Source organism: Anoplophora glabripennis, unplaced genomic scaffold, assembly GCF_000390285.2.
Source record: "Anoplophora glabripennis isolate ALB-LARVAE unplaced genomic scaffold, Agla_2.0 scaffold477, whole genome shotgun sequence".
Lineage (NCBI taxonomy): Eukaryota > Metazoa > Arthropoda > Insecta > Coleoptera > Cerambycidae > Anoplophora > Anoplophora glabripennis.
In genome coordinates this window covers 115,768-139,300 of record NW_019416565.1, presented here as the reverse complement: position 1 = coordinate 139,300, position 23,533 = coordinate 115,768, and the positions used below count along the sequence as shown (strand labels likewise).

At 31.2% G+C, this 23,533-nt stretch overlaps 1 protein-coding gene across 1 annotated transcript in view; it reads right to left on the bottom strand.

Moving 5' to 3' along the window:
- The window catches only part of LOC108910546 (RNA-binding protein Musashi homolog Rbp6-like), a 138,338-nt gene that overhangs the window by 35,882 nt on the left and 78,923 nt on the right, over positions 1-23,533 (bottom strand). Inside the window, exon 5 of the mRNA XM_018715174.2 lies at positions 14,940-15,023. Coding sequence (XP_018570690.1) covers positions 14,940-15,023 — 84 coding nt within the window. The remainder of the gene's footprint in view (positions 1-14,939; positions 15,024-23,533) is intronic.

Sequence of the window (23,533 nt, the reverse complement as noted above, 5' to 3'; positions counted from 1 at the left end):
TTCCAAAATCGAAAGTATCTGTCTTATTTGTATTAAATATTTACATCTAACAGTTTTCATTAATTCTTAATCTATTTCTCAATCACGCCGCTTGACAATGGTGTCACTGTATGTATTAAAGAAAATTAAAGAAAAAAGAGGTAGGAATAGAAATGGAAGATGTAAAAGATTGGCTTGATCTTTCTAATTGCGCTTAAATGTTTCCTTATGATATCTATGTTGGTTGAATGATTGTTTTGTAATACTATAACCAGCCAATGTTGTATAAGTAATAATTAAACATTGTACACCTTCTGTAGAAACTTATTCCAGTTCAATATTTAACCATTCTGATGTGGTGGATATTAATAACTTTGAGTATCTATAAGAGTAAGAATTCATTGGAGACATAGCTTGGAAGAAGTTGGAATACAGCTTAGAGAAACTACACCCTAGACATAATTTATAGTTACAAGTGCGTGTTTTGATAGGAAATTTAAGCTCACATTCTTTGACAGTTAGGCTAGATTCAAATAAGGAAAGTTCAAAATTTGTTTGAAATTGCTTTCAAAATGCGAAATGAATCGGGAAATACCAACACAGTTACTCTTTGTTCGGTGCCATATATATAAAGGGATGAAGAAAACAAGAAAGCAGATGAATCTCCAAACAAGCCTGCAACTGCTTTCATAACCGCAGTGCGGTCTGATATTCCTTGAGGTGCTCTTAAACACATTTTGAAGAAAAGGGTGGAAGAACATTATAAATACTAGAATTCAAAGTTAGAACATGTTCATGCGAAGCAAATGTTGACTGTTTTATCCGAGAAGTGAATTTGCTGATTATGTTATTATCGACTGAAGAATCGTCTCAATAATATAAGATTGATAGAGAATTCGATCTTGTGAGAATCTGTGACGTCTGAGATTCAAGTTTCTTTTCTTACTCAAGAACTAAGGGAAATATAGGTTAGAAAACTATTGAACTATATGAAAGACGAATTTGTTAAACACAAATTAACGAAGCTCAATAGGTATCTAGAATATTTCACTTTTAAATTTGAAAGTAAACATTACAATGACAAGGAAAGCCAACAAGTGATTAAAGAAATATGGCTGTGCAATAATAATGTGGGTACATTGTATGAAGAAAAAAAAATGGGTAGCGAAGTCAAGATATTAGTTCCAATTTGTATTTTTATAATCGTCTGGTACAGACATTCATATATGAACCTAATTTGAATTGAAATAGTTTCGCCGTTCGTTAAAATGTTCATCAGCTGTAAAAAGAAGGCTCGTAATGACGGCAATTAATGAATTTTTATTCAATTATAATAATTCGACAATCAATCAAATAGCAATTAATTTTTCGTGTAACAGGGGAGTGATGAATTGTAATACAGATGTACACACGACGGCGCACCATATGGTGTTTAAAGTATTGGGGATTAATCAACCTGACTGAAAAGTTTTCCGCACAACCATGTGGCGTAGGGAGATGGTAATTATTCAGAAAATTGGTTCGAGTTATAGACGCAGTTATAGCTTCTAATGAATTACCGGTATAATTAAAATAGCTAAATGACGCAAACTGATCGTCTCAATTAGCAGAAGACAATGTAACCCCTTTGGCATGAATAATAGTTGGTGCGATTGTGCTCTGTGAATAAATCCTGAAATTAATTGGCAATTTTATTGTCGAGCACACAAATACTAAGTGATTAATATGAGGACAAATTTGCAATTTGGGCAGGCCCGAGTTTGATTTCTTGTTGACAAATCTATAAAACGTAAAATTACGAGCAAGAGCAGTACTTAGATGTTTTATATTTTGTAGAGCTGTTTTTATGCCCTTTTCGAAAATATGTTCAGAAAACATTTCAATAAACTTTTAATTATTATTTTTTAAATACCAGTTTCCACTTTGATTTTTGATACTTGTTGGAAAAAATCTTTACTTTCTCTAATCATTTTATTTTAGAACTTGATAATTAAGACGTGCAATAAGAGGATAAAGTCACACTTGATCATACATTAGAATATAGGAGGGAGTTACACAAAATCAATGTTATTTTTTAAACTAATATTTTAACACTCTTTTAAGCCAGGTGATTTTTTTTCAAGTTTGGTATATTTAGGGTTGTTAAAAAAATATACTAAAATCCTGAAGTCCTAAATGGTTTAAACTAAACTAGAATTTTTCAAAAATCTAAACAAATTGTATTGGAAGCCGATACATTAAACATTTTCAATAAAAATAGTTATTTAATGTTTAATGACAATGTTTTGCAACTATTTCTGTACGAATCTTGGTAAATAATTATTATTGTAATATAGCCAATAAAGTTCTCTTATCGGAACTACCGCGGCAGTGGCGTGTCTTGAAATTTTCCGCAAATGTCTTTCTTTCTCGGTTTTCGAATGCGGTTAATTCCAAGAAAGTGACGCAGGGGTCTTCTTTAAATTCTATCTCAAAAATATCGTACAGACTGTAAAATGGATTATTTTGCTTAGTTTATACTGCAATCTGGATACAATCATTCAATTGTTTTTAAAGTTTGCCCCAAAAAATTAAATATGCTTTTCTGGCAAACCATTATTGTTATCGATTTAAAGTAGATGATGTCCTTTTTGTAAGAACTTTTAATGAGCTTAATCCATTAAATTATTTGAAAACAGCAAATAAAGTTATGATCAGTCTTCTAGTCACTGGGGCATTAAAGTACAGGGTGATTCACTATATTTTGACCCCCTTTAACTTTTTTGTTTTCAGAGTTATAAAAAAATGTGAAATACAAAAGTTGCACGAATTTTTATGAAGTTTTCGAAAATGATAGTACAAAAACAAATGAAGTCCAAACAAAAGATATCTTGTAATTATTGTTAGACCTCTTTCAGGGCGTAATTAGTAATATTCAGTTAAAAATACCTATACGCATTTTGGACCATATCAATGTATGATATGTCAAAATATATTACAACTAAATCTGTAAATCCTTACGTAACTGAAAAAAGGCAGAAATACCTGAAAGAGGTCTAATAATTACAAGAATCTTATTTTCTTAATAAAAAACCTTATTTTCGTTATTTAATGCTATCTCGCTTATTGTTAGAGATGGACCAAACAAACCTTATATGACTATGCTCGACAGGGAACGTTATATCCAAATATTTAAAAATATACAGGGTATTCCATTTAAATTAACAAAGTTAACATTTGCGGCCATTTTGTAAATAAAGGTCACTAAATTAAAAAAAAAAAATTAGGGTAAAATATTATCAAAAAATAACACTCCGTTAATATTCAGTTTTCGAAAAAGTGTATTAAGAACTTTATAGTGCCTCCCCTTTGCACTTAATTTCCGGGCAATCTGAACACTGTATAATGAGGAAGCCTCAAGATATATAGAAATTTTCCTGTAGGTATTCTACAAGAAATATTAGTTAAATATATTTTGTACCTGGATAATAATTTGTAAAATGTAAATAAAAAAGATGATTGAAAGCCCACGCGTAAAAAGTTGCCATTAATATTAAAATATCGGTATCAAGCACTTAATATAATTTCAAAATCTGGAGCAGCCGAAGAGTAGAATTTAAAAATAGTAACATTAAATTGAATTTGTAATGGGATTGGAACAAGGCAATACCATACAATCAATAACAAGTAACTTTTACCCCTAAAATATGCATGAGATGTAAGAACCTTTCTACCCGTAGAGACAGAAAGTGGACTGTGGAGAAACGCAGAGTGGTTGTGTTATTACATGAACTTTTCCATATGGCGCTTTGAAGGGGAATATCCGCCTCGCACGAGTTTTAATGAACTGCTGAAAAAGTTATCAGACGAATAGCACTGGGTACTATTCACAAGCAATAAGGTAATTTAGAAACCGGGTCCAGGTGTAATAATTCGCAGCGAAGAGTTATGCATGAAGGGCGGGGTGAACCGTAAAAGAAATAAATTCTTACATATTTAATGATTCAGTAAATTGCACCCTTTTATTTGGGATTCTTCACTTGCAGCAGTTGTAACTAATGAGATTACTTGATACGCCATATTTAAAATATATAACGGAGTGTCTAAAAAAACGATGCCATAAATACAAGAATTGGTAAAACATTAAAAAATTAGCGGTATCTTTTAAAAAAGCAATGTATCGCTAAAATTGGGTACAAATAAGTTTTTGACAATGATAAATACGTCAGTGTTATTAGTTTTCTATCTTCTAGTAAAAATCGCTAGATTTCCCAGTGACATACGAGGTCTGTAACTCTGTAACCACATGTTCTTGGATTGTTGATATCTTATTTAGTTTTCGTTTTCGATATTGTTATTTGAGTGCAACGTGTTTAAATGTTAATGACGATTTTTGAAATGCGCAATTTTCTGGAACAACGATGCAATGTAAAATTTTGCGTGAAATTGGGGAAAATTTTCACGGAAGCGTTTCAACTTTTGAAACAAACTTACGGAGATCATGTTCTGGGTCGTATGCAATGTTAGGAATAATCAATTGAAGATCTTCGACCAGGAAGGCCTTCTACTTCAACTGATGACTTTCACGTTCAAAAAGTCAAATATCTGGTGAGTGCAAATCGCTGATTAACTGTCAGAGAAATTGCAGAAGAGGTTTGCATCTCAATTGGGTCATACCATGAAATTTTGACTGAAAAATTAAACATGCATCGAGTTGCAGCAAAATTAATTCCTCGTTTGATGACCCAACAACAGAAAGAAAATCGTGTGGACATTTGTCGACAACTCTTTGAACAATCCAAGGACGATGAAACATTCATTCAAAGAATCGTAACGGGGGACGAAAGTGGGCTTACGCCTACGACATTGAGATAAAAGTTCAATCATCACGATGGATTGGCAAATGATCTCCACGCCCCAAGAAAGCGCGTCAGTCTCGTTCCAATGTCAAAGTGACGCTGACTGTTTTTTCGGCTTTAATGAAATTGTGCATTTAAATTCTTGCCTCAAATTAATAATAAAGTTTTAAAAAATAAAGTTCGGTTATTTTATGAGCAGACCTCGTATATTCGGAATTTAATTACAGAAGTACTTTTTCATTTTTCAGCCTTGGACGATGTATTCATTTTTTTCCAAGCAATAAAGTTGGAAGTCTTTATTTTTGCAGCTTCTACAATTTTTAAAGAAATACAACGTCCATCTAAATCACTTTCTTCTGACACATTACAGAGTCTTACTCGTTTGCACGAAGTACATGTAATGACTTTCATTTCTTTTTCTTTTTTTTTTTATTAAAGAAACCCTACGAAAATTGTACCTTAATCTAAGATTATGTGTTTCAGCAAGGCGTCTATTCGCCTCGAATTTCTAAATGCCTTTATCACAATTTGAAATTCCCAGCCTTTTTATTCAGTAACTAAAGTTAAAAGTTATGAGAGTAGTATATAATTTTAATTAAAAAAAATAACTGTAACATGGCTGTAATTAAACTATGTACTTCGGACAGAACATTACTGTTTTGAAATATCTTTTTTTACTGAACCAAATTTTAGCAGCAAAGTTTTTGATATTTAAATAAAATAGAATTAAACATTTGATTTTAAAAATAGAAAGTAAAAGCTAACCATTTTATTAATAAAAGCATCTTAGTCACACTTGGAGGTTCTATTTGTTACTGAATATAATTTTTTTATGGTTCACCCCAGAAGTTTCGAGAAAAATATAGATCTATTTCAACATAATGATATGCGAGGATAAATTGCGTTAACCCTGATTTAAAATTCTAGAAACAATGTGTTACCAACTACTTTTACGATTTATGTATAAAACTTCGTAAAATTCAATAAAACCCAAACGGGAATAATCTTATCCTAGTATTTCCTACACGAACAAAGTCGTAATAGTTAACAAATTTAAAGAGGTATATTTTTCTCAATAGAAGTAGTCCAAACCAAAACCAAAAATAAAAAACGCAGTCGTTTCCTTAGAGTATACATTTGTTTATTTCACATATTGCTTAAAAATTTTGCTTGCCGTCGGCAGCAAAAGCAACAGTCTCGTAACATCGAATACTTAATAGAATTTTAAATATTATCATTGAATCAATATTTACAATCACACTTCCATACATACATACATATATTTTGACATTCTTTGATGGTAACTTATTTAGACTAACTCGAATCGACAGATCACTACAAAGAGTACTTCCATTTTTATACCTGGACAGGTTTCAAAATATATTACGAGAAAATGTTTTTGCGGTGCACATTCCCATATATATTAAGACGTATTATGTTTTTTTTTTCCTAGAAATAAGCTCTGTAGGGTCCTGTCGTTCCGGCATATATATTGCACACAATAACGCCGCAAGGATCGATGAAATGGCCGGATTCGATATGAATTTAAGGACTCTCTGTCTCAATTAAGGCCTAACGCCAAGTCAATGCTTGCGGCTACCAACTGTCGAATGCTTAGCAGATGTAAAATGAGGGCAGCACCGATGCGAAATCATACATAATTAATTACATACTTAATCATGTTAAATATTAACTTACAAATATGGGTACTCGCAACGCATGCAAGCTAACTGTCTTCGCAGCAATTACGAAGTAGTTAAGTAATCGACACACTATTTGTTATCCCATTATGCGTTCTTTGTCGGCTGTCATAAACTTTTATACTTTGGATAATTATCAAGCATGTAACGAACATGTTTTTGTTATTATTATGTTAAATTATGTATGCACGTGAAATGTGTTGCTACATACATAGAATCATATTCAGGCTGAGGCAACATATAGAGCGCTATACTAGATGTGTTTGCTATAATATATTGTTAGGTACATTTAAAAATAGCCACTACTGTTCTAAATGGACGTGGTTACACAGAATATGTACGATTCGTATGCTACATTCACAGTGATATGTAGATTTTGTTTCGTCTATTATGAGAAAAATAACTATTATATCGGTGTGGATATGTTATAGTGGAGATAAGGAATCGTAGAATAAAAATTTGAACAAATATTTAAAACAGATTATACGATTAACATGCAAGAAAAATTTTTTTAAGAATTACAGATATCTACTTTACAACAGGCAGTTTTGTCAACTAAAATGTACTTCGTAAATGGTATGAGACTGTAAAAACACCACTATTATTTATTAACCAAACGCTAAATTTTTACAAATACCTATTTTTACCAAAATAACAAACAGATCATACCTATCTACTGTGTTATTATGTACATTATGTGTATAGTAACATATCTAGCAAAGTGCTCTGTGTGGTCTCAACATCAGATAACAGAAAAATCAAATTGGAGTGAGTATATATACAATGCTATTATTTAAATAGATATTTTGCACATTTGGGCTAAGTAGAACTGTTTTAAGATAGTAATATGACAGACATACCATCTGTTAGTCACATTTATGCAGACTTTCAATAAGGTGAATAAACAAGTTTCAATGGACACTTGCACATTACAATCATGAATTTCGTTGTTACCTGTCGGTAAAAAGTGACACTATTTCGGAAAAATATCAAAACAAAGAAAAATGTTTTACTTCGACAGCATTAACCGTTTTCAAGATAAAATATACTTTAGGTTTTATTTAAAAATTAATAAAATACGTAAATCCTATGGTGCAATGGGGTGTTTATTAGAGCATGGAGGAGGTACGCTTCCAGCGTTAGTCTAGACGAGTAAGAGAGAAAGAGTTAGTTTGAGTACTATCTTTCTCTCTCGCGCAGGCACGTGATTGGCTAACGCAACTTCTTCCTCAACAATTAGAGAGAGATAGGGAGTACCCAATGCTTCGTCCTTTCTCCCTACAGCGTCAAACTTTTTAATGCTAAAATAAGAAATTTTTTCTATTTTCAACAAATTCCGAAATATATAATAGCGGAACAAAAACGTTTGCTTAATAGCGCGTATACACATAGCGAACGAAAGATAACAGCTGTTAGAAAAAACTTGTTTTAATAAGCAAATTTTTATGAAACGAACTAATTCGTTCTTTGGCTTCATTTGCTATATGTATACGAATCTGAGGCGAATTAATTTAATTAACGTACACATTACACGAATTAATTCACTTGTTACATTCCAAGATTTAAAAACTTAAAGTTTTTCTATACATTATTAATAGTCTTCCCATTTTCCTACGTTTTTTTTGTCCGGTGATCCTTAACAAAAGCGAACGAATAGATAGTATACCGCATCACATACCAACATAAGCGAATAAATTCGTTATTTTCAGTTACTCGATTCATATGAGTTTATTCGTTACATCTCGTTCGCTCTGTGTATCTACCTTCAATTCTCATTTATAATGAACAAGCAATGCGATGGAGACAGACTTTTCTTGTATGTTACTGCCTATTACTTTTTATATTTTCGGTTTTGAAAATAATTCAACGAGGAATTGTTCTAAAATGTGTGATATGGTCATATTGACCAACATAAAATCTAAATTTCTGTATATGTACTAGAAAATAATATAGGTGGAATTCATATTTTCCAAAAAAACGTTTTATTAGACAATTTCTAAAAAATATTAGACATTTAGCCTTTTTGTGCTACATATTATTTTTCAACAAACTTAAAAGGATATTTTTTACGTAATTTTATCTCGAATATATTATCGCACTCCTCCAGCATCTCACAAAACTTGTTATTAATCATTTGCGCATACTGTCTTGACGCTTTCTTAAACTCATTTGTTAGTACAGGTTCACAAAGAAGACAAGTTTTGGTTTGTCCCATTGTAGACATAATATCTTGCAATTCTTCCCTTATTCTTATTAAATGTTTCCTTATTATGTGTTTGGAGTTCCCTTTTATATGATTCATGTAATTCAAGAAAGTTGGTTCGCACACCGAACATACCTGTCTAAAAGACACTTCAGGGCATCCTTTAATGCTTGAATTTTTACTAACTTTTGAATTGCTTCCTTTAGGGCTTTTACGGAGACACCGCGGATTGCTGCACCTTTGTTCAGAATTGCTATGAATTTCTTTTATTTTCATGGTAATTATTATAAAAATAGTATTTTGATTGAAACGTGTAATTTGAATTATACTGACAGATTTGACAGTGTTTATAGCATATTTTTAAACACCAAATGGAACACAAAATTAAAGTCCCTAGATCAATTAGAGTGTAGCAGTGACGATTTGAAGTTTCCGCTTAAATAAATAAAAAACAAGAGTTGTATTTTTCTAAAACGTTTCATAAACGTAAAAACAGTTGCTTGTCAATTATTCAAGAACCATTGAGAATACCGTCTTCAAATTCTGTATAGTTCCTTATAACTATCTTAATGTAAAATTGTTATCATAAACCAGTGCTGTTGGAATTAGTTTCGACTGTTAAAAGTAATTTGATGTCACAGAAAATTTTCTTCTAAAGATTTGGGAACTCTATTCTCAATAAAAATTTAAAATGAATGAAAAGGGGTATATGGGCATCTTTAATTTTGGAAACACCTACAAGTTATCTGGAGAATATGATGAATGTTAGCACAATTTTGCAATGAAATTTTTTTTCTAAATTGGCTGTGGACCGAGTTGCCCTGCAACAATGACCGATAACTTTGCTGTACTTCAACTACTTGTAAAGCTCATACGCTTTTACTGTTCAATCTCTAAAAATGTGTTGCTCGCGGCAAATAAAAGCCCCTTGGAATCCAAAAACGCAGTTTTTGCCACCATTGAGAAATCTTGCGGACCATCCGAAATAGACCATATTTGCAACCCAGCAGCAGTTTTGCCTAATTTAAAACAACATTTTAATATTTGGACGTTGTTTTATCCTTGTGTATCCACAAAGGCCCAACAGACTGTTAAACATCAGAACTTAATTTATAAAGCAAACACAATAGCACTTTAATGTACCTGATGCTGAATAGCTAAGACACATTAATATTTAAGTATATGTTGATATAGAGACAAAGCTGCAGTCAACTTATAGATTTTAATGGGATGTGCTGTCTACATCATCAATGGTTCTTAAGGAATTGATCAAAAACTGTTTTTCACGTCCAATCTTTGAAGGATCGTAGATCTTGAAACAGTCTTAAGGAAGCATGTTACTCCCGTTAAAATTTTTATTTATTTTAACGAAAGGAACAAGGCCCTATCGCAAAACTGCTTTTTTAATTGTTCTTTTAATTTATTATGAAATAGGCGTTCCTGATATAAAAGTAGACACATGAATGAGAAAAGCTTACTATCTACCTACTGATTTAATTGAAATTGGCTCTAACATTTTCAAAACTGGAAGATGAAATCTTTCGTCATTGTTTGAATGTCTATTTCTAAACATATTGAAACATTTTTCATTTCTTGTTTAAAATGAAATGATACCGATCGATTCTTATGCATAAGAATGATAAGATTTTATGGTCCGCTGCTTTTTCCGTAAGCTACTCCGTTGCTCGTAATTTTACCATATTTCCCGAACGGATTGACATCTCGCTTCGATCTTGTGTCGTTGATTACGTTCATGCTAGTGCTGCTTGGTGGTGAGACCTCTAGGAGCGAATATAATGCCTTTAGACATAGCGACTGAAAGCCACGTTAAAACGCTACAATTGTCTCTAAACAGACTGTATTTGTTGTTTTAGAATTATTATAGAAAAGCAATGTAGTACGTATTTTCTAATAAATAATCTTTATAACATAACCATAATTCATACATCTGCCACAGTGCATCTGCGTAGTTAATAAACAAATTGATGATTTTAGGAAGTTAGCTTGCCTGCGTTCGGTAATACTCATATTCGAAATGCCTTTCACAACGATGCGCCCCCTTCTTTGAAATACCTATAAAAACTTTTTTTTTGTGAAATCGCGTCGCGCTTGGGTACGCCTAGTTCGGACGTTATATTGCATAACCACCTACCACAGAGACAGTGTTTACCATGCTCCTGTGAACGTAGCATAGTATAAGGGTTAAATAGGCCTCTTTCGGCCTCAAAATTCTATAGTGTTGAATTCAGAAGTTTTTATTAATCCAAGTTAACTCAATTTCAGAATAACAACTTAAATCGTGTGACTCAGAGGATGGCATCGGCTAATTCAACTTAATGGCGATGTGTGGTAGGAACAAAATGTAAAAAGGAAGCAGAAGGGCTGAAATAAGAAAAATGAATCGTTGAAGCCTTAATTTAACTCCGTAAACGAAATAAACGACGTGTGTACTTGAAAATACTTTATCTTGATAAAAATGGGCTGTGCCCATTCGCGAGAAAATAGATGGAGGGCACAGGGACGGGGTCGCGGCTCGCGACGACTGCATTTAGGCATCGAGGTGCTCAAAGTGAAATATAATATACTTAATATTACGTACAAGCGTATGTTTAATAACAAATGGTATATAATCTTTTGTCAGAATACAAAAATAACGAATTAACAATAACAATGTACATTTTGTTGACAATATGTCGCTCTAAATTAATTACAATTGACTTGAAAATTCGATATGTTGAAAAACATCTTACCTTGAGACAATATAAATAATAAACCATCCTGGCAAAAAAATTATTAACAAAACGTTATGTGCGTTTCCTTTCATTTCCCTTATGTCAACATATCAAACCTTCTAAACCCTGAATTCAGCAGAGATCATAAAAATGGAATGATTACGCCAAACTCGTTCGTTGTGTCGTTTTTATCTTACTCGTGACACATTCACCAGAATGTAGGAATGGCTATAGCAAAAGCGTTTACCGGAGCTAATACTGAGTCTAAATACGTAGTACTGGGGGTCGTCTACCGTACACAAATATCTTTATCCTAACCTAGAGAACAGTAGTACTTACTTTTACCTAAACTAGTCTATACCTAGTAATTATAATCATGACCTATCTAGAAATAGTATTAGTTAAGCTATTATGGAAGAGAAAGAGTTTTCCTAGCCCACTGTTGAAATGTTTTTAGAGTGCTTGACGACAAATTCGTGATTAACTTTAAAAAGGAACTGTTGGAATATATTTACTGTAAAAAGAAATATGGGAATTGTTACAAATTTATGCATCTGGATTACCCGTTGGTACTTTATAAAACTCAAATTTTTAATATTAAAAGAAAAAGGAACATCAGAAATTTTATTTAAATTAACCCTTTTTCTTCTGAATCTAATTCTTGAAGAAAAAAAACGACAACTAGTTACTTAAAGCATTTACAGTATCATATGTACGAAATTTTAGCAGTATGAATTGTGTCGTAGAATTTTATGATTTACATGAGTGTTTTGCAATTTATTATCTCCTTTTAAATTGAAGGTGTAATAAATTGTAGTAAAGCTCGTCCCATTCAGCAAGAGGAATAAATACTGCAGAAATTTTGAACACGTATTATAATAAACCATTGGGCGATGCAAAAAATATTAATAAAAATAGTTCATTATATGAAGAAACCTAAGAAACTTAAGAATATGTTATTCAAAAACACTGTTTACCTACTTATGGCACAGATTAGGATATAGTTTTGTATTGCATTTTCCGATAATTTTACTGATACTAATTGTAAGTTATCAATGAAAAATCTTCTTTCTAATTTCCCTATAAAAATAAAATAAAATTATTCGTGTGAAGAAATTTGTCTGGTTAAATATTTCCATGAAGGATTTAGTGGTAAATAAATACTGCCATAGGCTTTCACTGTATTGTGGATTTCACTACGTTTCTCTAATAGCGTACGAATTTCGCTGATTATATTGTCAACTTTTTCAGAAATTATTCAGAGGTGCTCTTAGTGACCTTAGTATCTCTTTTAAAGAAGACAGTCACAATATGACCTGAAGGAAACAGCTTCTCCGGAAAAATTGCATCCAATTACAGTGTCTGATTACTCCACTAAATATTATATAGTTAAACCTCAAGATATCTGAATACTGGACTCATTTTGTTAGAAACAGAATTTTAGAATGAATTTATCTATTGATCCTGGTCTTAAAGTATAGTACTTATTGCGTCAGAAGAAAAATGGAACCGTTACAACTGTATTAAAGGAAAATAAAGTGCAAATAATTTTTGCCGATTGTTTGTTGTACATAGTGTTGTGAAAAAATGTATTTTTCATATAGATAATAGATAAAATCCAACAATTCTAGATAAAAACAAAAGGTAATTAAATGACATTGTCGGATTCTACGCGAAAAATCAACAAAAAGAGTTCTGTAAATATTTATCTGAAAACATTTAGTTTTCATGATACAAAGTGTTCAAAATGAATAATTGTTTATTTTAAGTTGAAAAAATATTGAAGGGAGCCATGTAAGTAATATTTTATTCATATTCATAACGTGTAGTAGAATTACTTTTGTTATTTCGAAAATACAGGACGATAACGTTTTGAATTTGTATAAAGCATTTAGTGCTATATATGATAACGAGTGAAATTTGAAATGGCTAGGAAGAAAAAAATACACTCCACATTTAAAATGATTTAGATAAATATTAGTTATCTACGAAAATGCAAACAATGTAATTTTTGTATAGTGTATCCAGTTCAGCGAAACACACTTACAAAAGAAAAATGTTGGTATTGATATTTTAACTTCTAACAATAAGCTTTAAGCCGACCGTCCTTTGGATGCGTATTCGTCCGAATTTGATTCGTCAGACATCGGATAAGAAAACTATTTTTCAAAAGATAATCATCCATATTATGAACAATTATAATATGCTGATTTGATAAATCAGTATGTACGACTGACTTCTGTAAAGCAAAAACTTGTACAGTGGACGATACTACATGGGCAAAATCTGACAAAATTCTCAATACTTACTTGAAACGGTATTAAAAAAGTAGATTAGAACAAAAAATTAAATTTCAATGTCTTAGACTAAGTAATTATTTAAGAGTTAAAGTTAAAACAGAAATTATACATAGGTAGGTACTTAGTTTTTCATTTTGTTACTGTATTGATATCTCAAAACTAAGATTATAGCACATCTTCCTTTCATAATATGTTCGAAAATATACATATTATGTAACATGGAAATCAGTTATTTTCGGTTTTTGGTACTGTAACAATTTAAATAAATCCAAATATTTATGGATGCAGTCACTAAAAATCAGATTATTTGGCACAAGAAAAGTCACGATTTTTCAATCGTTTTCTGAGAATTTTTAAACTAAATCTATATTTTAGATAAAACATCAACAAATGTTTCAACTAAATTAAGATCTTACCTTATTCTATCCAGATATGTCATTTAGATAAAGTAATTTAGCCAAAGTAGAGATAAAGGTAAAGTTCAACAAGTATACAATAACATTTAATTGAGTAAATTTAAATACTTTCTTCAGTTTAATATTTATAATTTGAATAAGGAAATCAGAAAGAGCTCTCAATGTGACAAAGTTATGTACAGTAACTTTAATGTCATATATTTATAACATAGAATTTTAGTTTTTGAAAGATATTTATCAATACAAAATTAAATGAGTTGATTTTAAATTTAGAAAGTATAATACATTTTTAGAAATACATGTCCATGTTTTGCGTAGCGCCTCTAAATGAAAAAGATATGTTTATAAGAAAGCGTCACGATTCAAACATTTAAGTATTGTGTAGTGTATATCAATTACTGCAATTCCTTAATATCACTTTTTCTAAAAATATTTGTTGTCATAGCTAAACTTTAACAGCATTACATTGTTATTTATGTGTTAACTATGTAGGAAATGGGCTAGAAAAATTACAGATACGAGCCAATCTAGAGATGAGAAAAGAGTACCATTTTTGCGCTGTGTGTTAGTGTTACTAAAATGTATTTGTTAACAGAAACGCCTTTGGGACGTTCGGATCTAGAGAAATCGCGTACTTTGCCGATGTTCACAGGGGCATGGCATGCAGACTTGCCGCTGCGGTACCGCCGTACACCCCTAGATGGTGTTCCAGGGGGTACGACAGCAGCGGCAAAGGATGGTGGTGATGGTGTAAACTGGTCAATGCATTACCTGTTGGGTACGGCAGTCCGAAACTAGGGTAGCCCGAGTAACCTCGACCGGCCGCGTAGGCCGCATAAGCGGCAGCGGGAAAACCTGCAACATAAAAAACAGTATTAGAATCGTCAAACATTATACATATATATGAAGTTATAATTTTATTTATTTCGTAATAATAGAAAGATATAGATATAGAAAGATATAGAAATAGAAGATCTATTTTAGGGGAAATAACACCAGAAAGATTATTTACTCTCATATTTAAAAGGTAATATAAATTTAAGCTTAAGTTATTTTATCCATGACATTTAGATTCTAATCTTCAATCAGAGAGCTTCTTAGTATTGCATATATGTATTTTGTGTTCCATATGTACTAATTAATTATAAAGGGTGTTTAATATGCTCTATGACAAATTTTAGTAGATGATAGTAGGGTTAATTTAAAACATTATTCTTCTTTGATGTAACAATATGGTTTAATAATAGAATAATTGACGAATGTTTTGCTAGTTTGTATAGAGACTTTCTAGGGTAAGTATATGTGTATTTTCTGTAGAATAATTCATTTTTGTATTATCTCTTCTAATCTTATTATACTACAGTTAAAAGCACCACCCCAGCCTAAAATATCTACTATACACGAATAATACAGAATGTTAATTGCTATAGACAAAATTTGCCCTGAATATTTCAATTTTGGAAGCAATGCCAATTTAATTTTGAAATTATCCGTAATATTTAGTGGCTTTAGATAATAATAATTAGTATATTAAACAGCAATGGCCCCCATAAAGTACCTCACGGTACACTAAATTGTACTGATCTGGATTTATTTATCATCTGCTGCTTTCTTTCCGATAGTTAGCTGTACATTAATGTTCAGATTGTTCCCCGAAAGCTAATCTGTTCAAGAGTTTTGATAACACCAGAGTGACTAACAGTGGTCAAGATTTTAGCCAGATCTACGAAAATACTAAATGTTTAATTTAATATAATAATAATTCAATAATTTTTATATACATTGGATGTTAAATTTGCAACTGCATCCTCAGCAAATGTGACCCGTATTTTATATATGCCTACGTAACCAAATTTTCTTTTTCTTAATACTTTTTTTTGTTGCTTCCTTTAGCTGATAGCTGTGTATGGTGTATGTGTATATATAAATGAAATGAGGTTTTTTCAAATAACTAACTTATGCTAGTACTTATCTCCTATGTGTCACTTTTTGATATAGTAATCAAAGTACATTTACAGGACCAGAACAAATAGAACCACTCCTAAAATGATACGCTCATATTTTTTTTACCCGGTGGCCTAACAACATCAGTTCTTCTTCATGTGGTATTTACTGTACTATCGTAGAAACAAATAAAGCTAGCTAGCCAGGTGTTACAAAAAGAGAGAAGTTAATCAACACTTTGTAGTGTATTCTTGGAGACGATTTTTTGTTTTTTAAAATAAAATTAAAATGGCGAAGTTTATTGAAGCTTTAAGTTTTTTGGTTAGAACAAGGTAAAAAATTTCATAATTGGGGATATTTGAATAACTTGACATAATTTTGCAAATAATGGATAAACTAGGATATTGACTGTAATTTTGGAATCTCAAAGTGTTGTACAGGAATACTGATAATTTCAAAGTGCTGCAATTTTTTTCATAGTGGTCGGAATGTTTAAATTTGTCGTTTTTTTGGTGAAAATCAATGTAACGAGTAATTTTTCCCTTTCCATTAATTGTGAAAATGTTTTTTTAGCAATTATCCACATTTTCTTAATCAAAAAGCGGTAATTATTGTCAAAAATGACAAAATTAATTTTTTTTCCAAAAATTATGTTTTTAATTTTTTTTAACATCTACAATGCTTCAATCGTCAAAATTTTTTTTTGTTTTGATCGACAATAACTCAGCGACAAATCATCGTGCAGGGCTCAGGAACCACTCAAATAGAAGGTAATTGAATTATCTCTTTTTAAAGACAAACTATTTGGAAAACATTTTTTTCGTTGGTTTTCCTATGATTACTCAAAAACCGCTGACGCTAAAAAAATTTAAAATTTTTTAAAATTTTAGATTCGAAAACTAGAAACGAAGCATTAATTCCCTTTTTTTTTTAATTTTATCTAAGACCGTTTCCCTCCATTTCCAAGTTACAGCTCTTTGAAAAATCCCTTAATTTTTGTGCCTAGTGTAGTTTTGATTATTCCACTATGTGACAGAAACCAATTTGTGAGCAACCCCGTTACCAAAACGAAAATAATGAAAAGTTCTGAGACTTGCAAAAAATCAGATGGAAGCAATAAAGCGATCCGGCAGAAAATTTATATGTATGAAAAGCATGCGGTACATCTAATATAAGTATAATTTCCTTTATAGAAAACATCCTCTAAATAGGTAAAGAAAAATATATTCTTAAAATACGATTCAGTGTGGATACGTTTAGACACTCCGCACATTTTATAGTAAAGTTTATATAACCTTAGAGACAATACTGAATTGTTTATTATGAAAATGATTTTCATGTAACTATGTCTTGTGTGAGAAAGGTAAATTTTTAAAATAAGACTAAAGAAGCTATTTCCACTAAAATTGTCAATAAATGTACAATCCCCCTCATTCAGAATATGACATATGCAGGGAATTTAAGCAGAAAAGATGTTTTACCTTTATACATCTTCACCTTATAAAAAGTTATCGAAACACCACTTACTGGAAAATATGAGAAAGGGTATATGCCGAAGCCAACACAAAAGCATTTGTCATCTTGCAAAAAAGGGTTCAGCATATAATTCTAAATCACAGCAGTCATGTACGAAAATTTTTTGAGCAAAAGAGATGTATTATTTTATATCAGGCTCTATGTGCTTAACAAAATTTAAGCAACACAGAATAATCTTGAAAATAGGTAATTAGGTTAAAAAATTTTTTAACGTCTCGTTCGGAAAGTTTCTGATTCATAACATCAAATCGTAAAAAATACAGGGACACATACAAGAGTGCAAGTGTTTCAATCTGGAGATTACATTGCTGCCTTCGAAACTCTCAATTATAGAGGAAACGGCGGTAGTAGGTATGGAAACTCGTTTTGTTTTTCATGAATAAGTTGAAAAGAACAAATTATTTCTAGTTGTCTTTTTTTACCAGTTAACTCCTAATACATTCATATGGAGTATCTATAATTGTAGCACCCCCCAAACATTAATTGGTGGTAGAACTCCTTAGGGTAAGAAATGTGTTCTCATAAACATGTGTTGCGATACATGGTGTTCAATTAATCTTATCTTATTCATATATTTCTGTAGATACTTGATATATATTAATGAAACTTGTGCAAATAGTTTGCCTAATTGAAAGGAAGAGTCCACTTAATCGTTTTACGAATATGTCAAGAAGTGCTTCGAAGATACTGTAAGATTATGTTAATAAGAACCCTAAACCAGGCGAAATATAGTTTTTAAGTAATTATATCTGCAGATTATAGCACCATCCAGTATTGAATTATACTAACAATAGGTAGGAAACAGTTAAGATCACACAGGTTAACAAGGGTCAAGAAGCAGACACACTAATATGCATTCCCGAAGGATTTTGGTGCGTTGAATCCGAATCTGGCAGTACTGCTCTATCACGTCAGGTTTTTGAGATATCCCAACCTAAAAGTGCAAAAAACACTGTTTTTCGTCATATTTGAGGTTATGTAGTAATGCCATCTATTCTTTAAAAAAAATACATATAATTTTAGAGTACAAAGCTCCCTCTTTCGAATGCCGCTGAGTTTGCTCAAATATATATTTTTTTCGTTAGTTTATCAGTTTATTAATATGCGAAAATCTACTAAGGATCCGTTAGACGTCAAACAGTTGATTGCAGTTCAGAAACTTCATACTCAGAAACCTACAATACATACGAACTCAAACTCACAAACTCCAAATCCACAAACCCACAAACCTCAATTCCACAAAACCCGAACCTACAAACTCTAACCTTACAAACCCCAAACCCACCAACTCCAAACCCACAAACCGTATGAGTATGAAGTTTCTGAATTGCAATCGACTGTTTGATGTCTAAGGGATCCTTAGTAGATTTTCGCATATTAAGACACTGAGAAACTTAAAAATTTCAACATGTGATATCTCAACGAAAAAAAAAAAGATATTTGAGCAAACTCAACGGCATTCGAAGGAGGGAGCCTTGTACTTTTAGATTCAATGTATTAGTTTTTTGAAAAGAATAGATGGCATTACTACATAACCTCAAATATGACGAAAAACAGTGTTTTTTACACCTTCAGCGCACCTAAATCCTTCGAAAATATATATTCAAGTTTCTGCTTCCAAAAAAAAAAAAATTTTGTTGGTCTGGGATTATTGGTCAGCAGAATCCACACAAAGATCGACTTCGAACTTATTAGTTCTCATTAGTAAGTGGGACAACCTGTAAGCTTGAAAGTAGGGACAATTTTGTTATAACATTTTTTGTAGCTTATACCCACACCATTTGTCGCTAGTCTCACCTAACGATTATGAATAAGTTCGAAATTCGTATGTGTCCGGTGAAGTTACTGACGACTGATCTTAACTTTTTACTAAATATTGGGGGTGTAATTCAATGCTTTAGTCCGCATAGTGGTCATACAATGCATACATTGCAAAAATTTGTATTGCCATTAAGGGTTTTAAAACAATTTGACGTAAATACTCTTTTGCCTTCTTTATCTTTACCTATAACAGTAAAGTTTGTATGAACTTTTATGTGCTATAATCGATTTCCCATTGTGACTATGGAAATTACGCAATTTTTAACAGTTAAATATATTTATCTATTTTCAATTATTAGCAGCAATTGTCATTTTGTTGTATGTAGAAATATCTTCGTTGATTTCCGTAATATCCCAATTTTTGGAGTTAAAATAGTAGACAACATATTCTTCACCATCATCTCTATTCTATTAAATCTATCAAAATATTTCACCTAATAGATTGTCATTATCTTCATTGGTGTATAATGTTAGAAGTAGTAAGTTAATAAATGAACCCAACATGCCTAAAATTGATGATGTTGTTGATCTTCGTCTATTATTTAACTAAAGAATATATTTTGATTTCTCTTACAAAAACTATTCACTCACTAACTTTACCCCAATTTAACTGTCTCTTTTTGACTGCAACCCCTCATGAAACATCTGTACTACTCTTAGTATCTTTCAGTTCATAAAAATTGCCTGTTTAGGAACGTCTTCATACTTCGAAAACTAAAATGACTTGGATTGTTTTTAAATTTTACTGATCAGTTATATTAATTCAGCTCTCAGGGCTTATTGGGCAGCACGATTAAAATTGCAAAGGCATTTGTTACAAAAAGTATTTTAATAACGTTTAGTAATATAACAAATCACGTTTTAATCCTGCAAAATTCGTATAAATGGATGCTCTCAATGAAGGTTCACTTGGTGTATAAATACTCATATCTGCTTCAAATCTACCACAGTGTTTTAACTGCCACCCCAAATATGACCCTTCAGGGCGTTTATCTTTTACGCCTATAATTTACAGCCAGTTTTGTTTCCAAAGGAAACAGGATACTGTGATGCGGAATATGGGTACTGCGCTTTATTTGCTATCTGATCCGTTACTCTTTCAAGAGGGAAGAAAATATGTATATATAGTTATGTGTCTTTTTATTTATGCTATAAAATTCGTAATTTAGTTTAATAACTCAATTTTGGTTTTGCCATTTAAGAGGTTCAAAATAAATGTAATGGTTTGTTCATTTTTACTGATTTAAAATTTATATTATTTCATAATGTGTATATGTTATAACATTTTGTTTACAGACGTAATAGTTATAAGACTATCCACTATAGCTTCTATTAAAAAGAAAGATTAATATAGGGTGTTTTTATGGCATGCTCCCTGTAACTTTTATGTGGACTGTTTGATAGTAAGAGCAATTGCGTTGTTGCCAAATTATTTTTTTTAAGTTTTTTTATTTAATAGGATACACTGTACGTTTTTATTTACCTGGATATAAGGATTTTTCATTGTTACGTGATATAATATTTGAAGAGTCTGCATTAATAGTCAAACATAACCGGAATCATAGGCATAATGTCTTAGAAAGAAATTGTTACTACATGTTTGTTCTATTTGAAACATTTATGTTGACGTAACATAAAATTTGTTTTAGGGTATTCTCCTACACTGTACGTTCTCCTACGCTAGAAGAATAAAATTACCTACAATAGAACCTAGCCTACAACCAACCCTGTAACACATTGCACCCGCCCTAAGATTTCTGGTCTCTAATTATTACTTATTTCATCTTTGAGAATAGGCTAGTCAATATAGGTTTTTGATGTGACCAAAAATACTATCAGCGCACCATATGTGCCATCATTTAAAAGACAGTCCGTAGATATACTCTGATGTGTTTTCGACTCGCAACTCTCATTAATTTATTTGTTATTAACATTTCATTGCAAAAAACGTGGTTTTTCTAGTTTTTTGCTTATAAAACCAAAACTACTAGAGCAATCTCAATTCCATAAATGGAAATTAAATTTCGAAGAAAATGAGAGGTCAAGCGATTCGATCGGTTGATTAGAACCGGAGAAAATCCGGAAAAACTGGAAAATGCGGCATTTTCTTCAAAATTTCTTAACATTGTTATTCATTGGCCTAAAAGTGTCAAACATCACTGATCAATATTATTTAAGTTACAAATGGTAAACATTACAAATAAAAAATAAAAAGTAATTTAAGAAATGCCACAAATCAATATCTTCAGACAACATAAAAGAACTTTTTCAAAAAACGCACACAAATTATTTTGCAAAAAATAAAAATAAATATTCTTAAATTTCGTGTTGAACAGCCTCTGTAGATTTATTATTATACTATTAACTAAATTTTGGAGTAATAGTTGCTGTAGTATGATAATGTTGCAAATTCACTTGAACTTAAAAGAAGTTGTATATAGCAATCCAAAATTACTAGATTTTAAATGAAAAATTATTTATATTTAATATTTCGCGTCATAGAAATATTTTAATATCAAATTGCACCTGCTACCTGGCTAATATTGGCGTGTTTGGTAATTTTTATCCCAGATCTCATCATTTGTTGGCACATTTTAGAAGCATCTGTATTTAAAATTAATTATAGATCACCAACAAGTTAAAAATTATTAAAATCTAAATTTAAGTATACTGGGTGATTCAGTTTGATAATCGCGGCCTTGTATCTCTTTTGTTTTATCAAATAGCTACAACAAATCCTATATATTTTTAAATCGCCGCTCAAACCCTATCAAATAAATCATATTGTTAGATCGTCTCTATGGTAACATATGTTAAAACTGCTATAGTCAACTGTTTTTGTTCAAATGGCACACTATATATTTTTGTATCAATTTTGGAAGATATTTTTTTTCTGCGTTCAACTATGTAAGAAAGTCTATAGTTTCATTAGAAATATTACGTGAAAAACAGTAAAAAAGATGTACCCTACTTTTCGTAGCTTTATTCTGAAAAATGATAGCCAACTACGAAAACAAGTTACTATGATTTTTAAAGTAACATTTTATTTTTAATACGATAATAAGATAACAATTTAAAACAATACTTATTTCAAATGTTCAAAATGACCTCCATTTGCTTCCAAACATAGAATAGCTCTGTTTATCACTCCCTCTCTACAAACACATTCTGTGTTTCTTTATTTAATCTCCGACATTCTACGCTTATTCTGTTTTTAAGGTCGCCAATATCATTTAAAGGCGAAGAGAAAACTTTTTCTTTTAGGTAAGGTCAAAGAAAGAAATCTATAGCAATGAGATCCGGAGATCTATAGCAGGCCATTTAACATCTTTATCGAATGTTCTTCATCTCTTAACCTTCTGGGTTTAAAAATTCTTTCTTTTGAAAACCAACTGCTGCCAAATTCCTGGCTAACTTTTCGAAAATTTTATAGATAGAAGTTGTCTCTGTGGTATAAATGCCTGGCAGCTTTAGCGTTCTTTTAGCACTCTCCATAAATTAAAATCATATCTAGTTTTACTTGGTTACTATAAGTATTCATGTTATAGTAATAATAATTAGTTATAGATAGAATAGGTAGGTACAAAATGTCAATTATTTTGAAAAACCGCTATTTTTTAGAAACGTCAAAATTCAGTTGTTTCCGCAGCTGGCTATCATTTTTCAGAATAAAGCTACTGAAAGTAGGGTTCATCTTTTTTGCTGTTTTTCTAGCAATATTTCTAATGAAACTATAGACTTCTTTATATAGCTGAATGCAGAAAAAAAATATCTTCCAGAATTGATAAAAAAATATATAGTGTGCCATTTGAACAAAAACAGTTGACTATAGCAATTTTAACATATGTTACCATGGAGACGATCTAACAGTATCATTATACTCGTAAATGTCTGAGTTAGTAAGTTACATAATTTGATAACAGAACGATTCAAAATTATCTCGGACCTTCTTAAGTTGGACCTAATTATAAAATAATTTGCTTACAAACCGATATTTGCCATAATGATAACTACTAGAGTATATTTTAAAATAATTTATCCACGGAAAAATAATCCACATTAAT